At 34.7% G+C, this 9,008-nt stretch overlaps 1 protein-coding gene across 3 annotated transcripts; it reads left to right on the top strand.

Annotated features, from left to right (window-relative positions):
* The first annotated feature begins 248 nt into the window (after positions 1–248).
* On the top strand, positions 249–8,807 carry LOC120082998 (CBL-interacting serine/threonine-protein kinase 23-like). 3 transcript variants are annotated; one of them, XM_039038457.1, is made up of 15 exons: positions 249–1,017; positions 2,371–2,433; positions 2,595–2,666; positions 2,775–2,882; positions 2,992–3,072; positions 3,294–3,347; positions 3,423–3,548; positions 5,519–5,608; positions 6,298–6,417; positions 6,524–6,649; positions 6,870–6,986; positions 7,181–7,237; positions 7,319–7,393; positions 7,960–8,035; positions 8,317–8,807. In XM_039038457.1, the coding sequence occupies exons 1-15, from the start codon at positions 814–816 to the stop codon at positions 8,319–8,321; spliced, it is 1,374 nt and encodes a 457-aa protein (XP_038894385.1). In that variant the 5' UTR covers positions 249–813; the 3' UTR covers positions 8,322–8,807. The 3 variants fall into 3 exon arrangements, with proteins under 3 accessions (XP_038894385.1, XP_038894384.1, XP_038894386.1); XM_039038456.1 differs by having other exon boundaries at positions 8,511–8,794; XM_039038458.1 differs by having other exon boundaries at positions 939–1,017; positions 2,582–2,666; positions 8,511–8,807.
* Positions 8,808–9,008: the final 201 nt, after the last annotated feature.

Here is a 9,008-nt window from a genome sequence, read left to right as displayed (position 1 = left end):
TTATTATGTTTTTTTTAGTATTTCTATTTTATCTATTTATTCCATGATCCTTTGTTTATTAAATGATAAAGAAAGATAATGTATATAAATATAGGTATCCTTTCCAAATCTAAGATAGGCAAGATTTAAAAAATATTTAGAATAATTTAGCCAAATAATGTTTCATCATATTTATTTTTTGTTTAATCATTCTATAAATTATAAAAATAATTTTGAGTAAAAGTATGGGGTTTTGACTTTTCTTACTAAAACCTAACTTGATTTCAGATTTTCTGAAGACAAGGCCTTCCGTTTCTTCTTTCCCCCAATTCGATTCGATTCCATTCCTGGCTTCATCCAATCAATCACTTACCTTTTCCAATTCATTTGCTTTTTCTTGTTTTAGGAATTTATTACTGTTTGACGAAGTACCCAATTTTGATTCTTCTCATTTTTTCTTCTTCCTTTTTGATTCTTGGGTTTGTTTCCTCTTCCATTTTCTATATGGTCCGTCGATTCTCTCCGAATTCAATGGGTGGTTTCTCTGATCCGACGGTTTTTACAATCAACGCTTTCGTTTTCCCTCATCATTGATTTCCGTTTTCTTCCACCAATCTTCCCTTGCCTTTTCCCTGATTTTGATTCTTGTACTTGGAGGGAGAGAGAGAATCTTATTAAATTAAAGAAGGAAAAAGGAGAAATATGAGGATGGTGAAGTCTCAGATATGGCAACCCTGTAAGAAGAAGAGGTCTTGATCGGAAGGATCTAGAGAGAGAGAGAGAGAGAGAGAATCTGACTGAGAGAAAGAGGGAGAGAAAAAGGGGTTATCGGAAATGGACGGCGGCGGAGGGAGGTTGAAGTCGGCGAGTTCGAGCAATGTTGGAAGAACCCGCGTGGGAAAATACGAGTTGGGTCGAACCCTTGGCGAGGGTAACTTCGCTAAGGTCAAGTTTGCTCGGAACTCGGAGACCGGCGAGAACGTGGCGATCAAAATTCTTGACAAGGAGAAAGTTCTTAAGCATAAGATGATCAGTCAGGTATTTATTTTTTTGTTTTCAATTTTCCTGGAAGGTTTACTTTTACTTACCTATGCCTTGATTGTTTGTCTAATCTTATGTTTGGCTGACGAGAAAATGGAGGGGAAAGGAGATAATAGAGTACTGTGCGAGCTGTTTTTCTTTGTTTATGAAAGTTTGAAGAAGTCAAAAGTTCACACGGGAAATTGTGCTTTTTGTTTTGTTTTGTTTTTTTTTTTTTTTTCTGACGAAATAACAAGTTGGGTAATTGTTTATTATTTCTCTTTTTGGATCTGGAAGAATTTAAGTTTGAAACAAGTAATGGATTAGATATTGAGGGCAAAGACCGTTTAATTTGAAAGAACATGGTATGGCGTTACCTGAGTTTGGACTTTGGACTTGGAACTTCTGTTTGTTAATATCAAATGCACTGCCCACTTTTCATACATTAGCAGCCTTTAATTTTCTGGCTTTGTTTTAAAGTCTTCTGCGGGAGTTGGGATGATAACTTGACACCAAGAAAGAAGTTATTTGATTGCAATTGTATAGCATATCATGAACTGATTGTGATTGTTCCAACCGAACGTAACCATTTGCCACTTTGTGATTTTACCTAATGTGCATCCTTTCCTCCATAGTTTTGAATTCTTAATATCAAGGAGACGAGAGTATTTGTGTTTCTGGCATCTGCTTGCTCCAATGGTTTGGACTTGAGTAGGCTGAAAAATAAAAGTACCCTCACTACACTTTTTGATCATCTTTAGTCATATATAGCATTTATTATAATACCGATTTTTCAATATAACCACTACTATGTTGAAAATCTAACTACCCCCATCCTTTTAGATTTATGTAGCATAATATAACTGGATTTTTCGATATGTTTTAAAATCAATCTTCCCTCGGTTGGCCGCTATTCGTGGGAAGACATCCAAACTTTCATCCCTACACATATCAAACTGTCCCAGAAGTAAGCATCGAGTGAGATGAAATCTTTTTAACGTCATAACCACCATAAATTTCTCTTGTGGTCAATAAAGGCCAATGAAAATAATGAAGGGTTTAGAGGGGGTAGGTTCAAACCATGACTTCCAACTGCTTACTATTTAATATCCTGTGTTTACTTATGAACCAAATACGGTAGCACCATGCATTAGTTGATCTTAACTCACTGATTTTAAAGAAGAAAAATGTCTCACACTTGGAAATTGATTGAACTGTTACGTTTCCACTGGTATTGTTCAATGCATGTATTAACTTAAGCTTTTACTTCTCATACTTTCATTTCAGACTGTTCGAAGGTTTATTTAAAATCAGTCGTAACACATAAGCTCATGATTATTTATTATTTATTCTTCTGGTTGCTTTATGCAGATTAAACGTGAGATATCAACAATGAAATTAATTAGGCATCCAAATGTCATCCGTATGTTTGAGGTTAGACTTGTGCCTTGTTGTTTGAACTAGATTGTTAATGTTCTTGTTTGTCTGCCTTAATGCTCTCAATTTCATGTATTCGTTCCTTAAGGTTCTTTTTATGACCATTATTCAATGTACACTTTGCATTTGAGATGACATCTAGCAGATCCTTTGTGTAGGTGATGGCTAGCAAGTCCAAAATATATATTGTGTTGGAGTTTGTCACTGGTGGGGAACTATTTGACAAGATTGTAAGATTGTGATTGCTTCAGTATTCTGCCTTCTTACATGTGAACAATCTTTGGATGGTGCTTTACCTCCCCCCCACCCCCAATCTCTTGGGTATTATTTTGGACCAGGTTAGTAGAGGCAGGATGAAGGAAGATGAAGCAAGAAAGTATTTCCAGCAGCTTATTAATGCTGTGGATTATTGTCATAGCAGAGGTGTTTCTCACAGAGATTTAAAGGTTTATTTCTTCAAATATTTATGGGAATCTCTTAACTGACTGGAGAGATTGAAAACAAAGTTTCTTAGATGATACTAGATTCAAATGTTACTATGATTTACAATCTCAGCCCGAGAATTTGCTGCTTGATGCTAGTGGTGTTCTTAAAGTTTCAGATTTTGGTTTGAGTGCACTACCTCAACAAGTTCGGGTGAGTTTGACAATTTCATTTATTATATATTTACTGTAATTTTGTGATCTTATTTGAAGTCCAAAATAAGCGTCACTAACACTCAAAGCAGCCTTCTAATCCATCCAGCCTTCACCTAACATAGTTCAATTACTAGAAATGTTTACTTCTCAATTTCTGTTATGATCATCTTTCCTTAATTTGAGGATCGAAATATTGGTAATTGATTTTCAATGCTTCAGGAAGATGGATTACTTCACACAACATGTGGGACACCAAATTATGTTGCTCCAGAGGTATATTGTATTAGATTTTGGTTCAATTTTATTTTGTTCATTTGCACAACTAATCCATTTAAATCTTTATTTTAGGTGATCAATAATAAAGGCTATGATGGGGCAAAGGCTGATTTGTGGTCATGTGGCGTAATTCTTTTTGTTTTGATGGCTGGTTATTTACCCTTTGAAGATTCCAACCTAGTTGCGTTGTATAAGAAGGCAAGTCTCCTTTTCCTGAACCTCTACAGGCATCGGTGAAGAAGAAAAAGAGCAGAAAGAAAAACTGCTTGTCACTTATTTTTCACTGAAGCTTTATACCTTAATTGTTTTCCCATGTTGTGTCTTGAACAACAAGAATCTAAATGCTCTTATTCAAGTACTATTAGGATTCACTCGAACTACTTTTACCGCTCTGTTTTGTCCTTAGTCAGTCACTCTAATTTGATGATGGCTTAGTTTGAGATTGTTGGTAACTATGCTTTTACAAGAAATTAGCTGTTATAGGAAACAAAGTAGTGTTTGGTAAAGTTTAGTTTAGGTTTAGACCTCAACAAGTTGGTTACAGTATTTGATAAATAAATACTAAATTATTATATTTTAGATATAATAACTAAAATAGACCTACTAGTAATTTTTTTTAATATAGTTTATAATTTTTTAAAATAATGTTTTAAAATGTTATATTTTGTTCAGTTTATTTAAAAAATCAATATGATTTGATCTAGAAAAAATGGTTCCGTCTAATTTAAGAAAAACTAGGAGATAGATTTTGGTTATGGGAGAAATATTCTAGATGTATAAAATAAATCTTAATTAAGAGATAAAATTGAAAATTTATTTGAAAGTAACATATGATTCTACGAGAATCTAGAAGCAAGTAGAGAACTGATTTTAAAAACGACGTGGAAGGAACATATGTTATAGGGATGATTTTAATGAATTTAAGCACACTCTGTTTTACCAAACAAAAAAATGATCAAGTTTCTTTTCAAATCAATTTTAACCCTCCCAAAACGCACCTGGAGAGATTTGCATATCTTGGACGAATCAAAACTCCTGGTGTTCTCCTTTGGCTAACATAGTGTTAGGAACCAAGGTAGTATGGGATACCTTTGTCCCACATTGGTTAGAATGGGATGACCAATGTGGTATTTAAGTGTTTTGGCTCTTCCACCTCAATAGATGGCTTTTGGGGTGTGGTTCTCCAAGGTGCTTAAGTACCTAACAATGATATCAGAGCTGGTTGTTGACGTTCTGGAGTGGAACCGGTGAAAAGTTCTGATCAGGTGTGGCCGAGTGAAGTACCGTCAAGATGTCGGCTTTCCAGGATGGGATATTGTTAGGAACCAAGGTAGTATGGGATGCCTTTGTCCCACATTGGTTAGAATGGGATGATCAATGTGGTATTTAAGTGGCTTAACTCTCCCACCCCAATAGCTGGCTTTTGGGGTATGGTTCTCCAAGGTGCTAAGTACCAACACATAGCTTCATGCAATTTTCTTAAATTAGGATGGGAAAATGGATTAATGAATTAAAATACATTTGTTCTCTCCATGAATACATAAAACCATTGAGAGTAAAGTATATGGTTATACCCTTTATCTCTTTTCTTAATACATCCTTTGTCTCTTCAAATTATCTAATATATATGCACAGATACAGCCAAATCAGTACATTTGTTCGATTCTCTGTTAAAACTTAATTGAACCATGTTATGATCCTATAAAATCATGTTGCCTTCTTATGTTGTCTTATTTTTCATCTCTTTACACTTTCTGCTACCATGTTTGAAAATTTTATGACTAGGGATTAGAATCTTTCTAACTGGATAATTGTTCTTTTGCTCTCACAATCCTGCAATCGTCCATTATTGGTTGGTTAAGCATCTATCCAGGATAAACAATGGCCTTGATAACTGCAATGTCTATTTGTTTATCAAGATATTGATCCAACTACATGTTATATATGTGTACGTGTATATATGACTGGTTTTTGACTTTCAATTGCCATTTGTTCTGATTCTCAGTACAGTACTTGAGTAATGTTTTTTTTTTTTTTTTTTTGATAACTATGATGAGAAAAAAATTCAAGTTGTATAGTGTTCCCCGACTATATGATCAATTTTGTGATTGTATGCTCTTCAAAGTTCAATGGTTCTTTGTTAAGTTTCACATTCATTCTATCATCAGATACACAAGGCTGACTTCACTTGTCCACCATGGTTCTCTACAAACGCAAAGAAACTTATCAAAAGAATTCTGGATCCCAATCCCTCAACGGTGTGTTCTTGGTCCTTTCTCAATTTGGTTCGAGTGCTTTTTAGTTTTTTGCAGTCTAGAGTTTTTCTTCAAAGGCGAAAAGACTCCAAGATTATGCTAGTTAAATGACAGAATATCTAAGAAGCATAAATATGGGCACAAGGCACATATATGATATATATGATACTGACAGCGCAAGGACACATTTATTAAAAATCAGAATATAAATAATTTTTGTACAATGAAGAAATTTAAGTCAATTGGTTCATTTATTTATGTACTTTAAAAATCAGTTTAATATCCATATCTATTTATTATACATGCGTAACAAATGTTTGACCCATATTCACTTTGTACAACTACTGTTTGACAAACTACTATTGTGCCAATAAGTGTCTGACATGCATCCCAGCGACAATTGTTGGTGTCTAACATGTACTCAAATTTAGACATATAATCCAAATAAAGCATTCGTACTTCTTAGATGAATTTGGAGGGGTAGCAAAGATAATATGAATTTACTGATCAATTCGAGCTAATGTGAGAATTGTATTTCAGTTTGCATTTTTGTTGGATTGAAAATTATTCATATTGCTGATATTTTTATGTATGTTAGGAATGACTGTTTCACCAGAGCTGATTATTATTGAATAATGAACGTCTATTGCCATTAATTAGCATTTGATATACCAGCTTGATTTTTCCAACAGAGAATTACTATTCCAGAGGTCATTGAGAATGAATGGTTTAGAAAAGGTTATAAGCCGCCCACTTTTGAACAAGCTGATATAAGTCTTGATGATGTGGATGCTATCTTCAACGAAACAGGGGTAAGCAAAGTACATTTGGGTATTTTTCTTATTAAAAAAAAGAGTACATTTTGGTATTTCTAATCCAACATTTAAGCATGATCTTCACCATACCCTTGGCATTCAGGATTCGGGTACTCTCGTCGTGGAAAGGAAAGAGGAAGGATCTCAAGCCCCTCTTACTATGAATGCATTCGAGCTTATCTCTAAATCTCAAGGCCTCAACCTCAGTTCTCTTTTTGAAAAACAAATGGTGTGTTTCACTCTAGTACTTCATTATGGCATTTTTTGAGTGAGATCCAATTTGTCATGTAGAAAAGCTTTATCATTTTATCTCTTTAATGAAATAGTTTTTGCTTCTAGCAATAAAAGATTGTTAAATTGCAATATAGTAGTTCAGCTATCCATAGCCTACCGACTTCTTTTCTTATGATTTGTTCACAAACCTGAGTTGATAAAAATTGTGGTGCCAGGGGATTGTTAAACGAGAAACAAGGTTCACATCCAATCGACCTGCAAAAGAGATCCTTTCTAAAATTGAGGAAACTGCAGCACCTTTGGGTTTTGATGTGAAGAAAAACAACTACAAGGTAAATGCTTTTCCTTTTAAAGTTGTTGATGATAAATTTGGGGAGAAATGCAAGTTGTGGACACGATGGATGCTAATTTTGACTCTTTATCAAAGTCATTATATATGTGTGTGTGTGTATTTCCTTTTATATTCAATTTCCTTTCCAAATTCTGTCTCCTGAGTGTATATCATAATCTGATGCATTTCTTGTAGATGAAACTTCAAGGTGAAAAAACAGGTCGTAAAGGCCATTTATCAGTGGCAACAGAGGTGCTTCTCGTCTTACTTCTTTATATTTTAGAAGCATCTATTATATGCCAACTAGTTGAGCTATGATGGTCTTATTTTCAGATTTATGAGGTTGCTCCATCATTGTACATGGTTGAGCTTCGTAAGGCTGGAGGAGATACATTAGAATTTCACAAGGTAGGATCATCATTAGCGTATTCCTTGTTTTTTTTTTTTTTTTTGATATCTATGAGTGTTTGGGTCAGCTTACGTGCACCTTGACTAATTTCACAGGACAACCTGTCTGATCCTATAACATTTGAGTGTTAAGAAAACTCGTAGGAAATTAATTCTTAGGTTGGTGGCTACCATGGATTGAACCCTTGACCTCTTGGTCATTTATTGAGATTATGTCTCCCTTTTACCTCTAGGCCAACCCATGATGGTTTAACTCTTGGTATCTAAGAGACTAAAACATTGTCTTTAGGTATATGTGATTCCTTAATAGTTCTGTTTGGTCCGGTGATTTTGACCTTCACGTGTTCACAGAAGTTTATATGGATCGAGTCAAGCAATTATGTTCTCCTAACTGAAATGCAAATGATCAGCTACCCTGAAGTATAGCATTTTTGAAGTTTTTGTAGAAAGAAACCTGTTTAACTGGCTTGAGTGCATCAGAATTAGATTGCAAATCTCGTTGATCTTGTTGCATGTGTAATACTATTATTTTTAATATTTAAATGTAATATGCCACTGCTTTTCAGTTTTATAAGAACCTCAAGACTGGGCTGAAAGACATTGTCTGGAAACATGAAGAGGAACCTGACGAAGGAGATTCTGGTTCGTAATTTGCTCATATAAACTCCTGTTTATTCTTTCGTGCTTTCTTTTTGCACCTTCTAGCTTCCTCTCTTAGAGTATTGCAAATGGGAAGGTAACCAGGATCAATACCCAATACACACACAACACACATATCAGCCACCTCCCTGCAGTCAATACAAAACCAAAGACAAGACAAAATACAAAAAGAACAAGAATGAATTCTAGTCGTATTCCACACCTTCCAATGAGTTTCCCCTTCTAATCATCCTCGAATTTCTCTCTTGCAAAATGATCCACAGGATAGCAAAACCCAAAGCTCTCCTCCCTCACCTTGCAGCTATTAGGGGACATTTAATTTCACTTGATAGTGTGAGGGAGTTGATGCATACAAATGGCAGCACCCTGCTGTTGGGGTTTGATTACGACATTAATGGTTTTGGTTGTGCTTGAAGAAAAGGAAAATAAAAGAATAAAACATTTCTCTCTATTGCAGGTGCCAGTGTCTCACAGTCGAGGTAATTATATTTTTCTCTGGAAGTTGTTTTATATTGGTTGAAGTATGAGAGTGGATAATTCAGTCGACTTCTTGTACCTTGATTTTAAATTCATATGGTATTTTGCTGTCATTTGATTTAACCAAGAAGTTCTCCCTGGTTATTGATAGCAGCAGCATATTTGAGTCTGTATTGTGGTTTCATCCATAACGTCATAAATGGTTAAAGTATTGTTTCTATACGTGAATAATGCCATTGCAAAATAATAATTTTATGTTCTATACATAACTTCCTAAGTGGTTTTGAGTTAAGGGGAGAAACGTTTTTGCTCGGTTTTGACAAGGATTCATTTGGAAAATGGTAAAAGAATTCAGATCAAACTTGAGTAGGAAGTGCATTTTCAGTCTGTTTTTCTTCATCTATTCTGAATACAATACACTGCTAATAAAATAAACTTACACGAAGCTACTAGCGGAAGAAAAGAAAGAATGAAGAGA

Source organism: Benincasa hispida, chromosome 8 (assembly GCF_009727055.1).
Source record: "Benincasa hispida cultivar B227 chromosome 8, ASM972705v1, whole genome shotgun sequence".
NCBI lineage: Eukaryota > Viridiplantae > Streptophyta > Magnoliopsida > Cucurbitales > Cucurbitaceae > Benincasa > Benincasa hispida.
The sequence above is the reverse complement of the archived record's forward strand: the minus strand, read 5'-3'. Positions and strand labels throughout refer to the sequence as shown.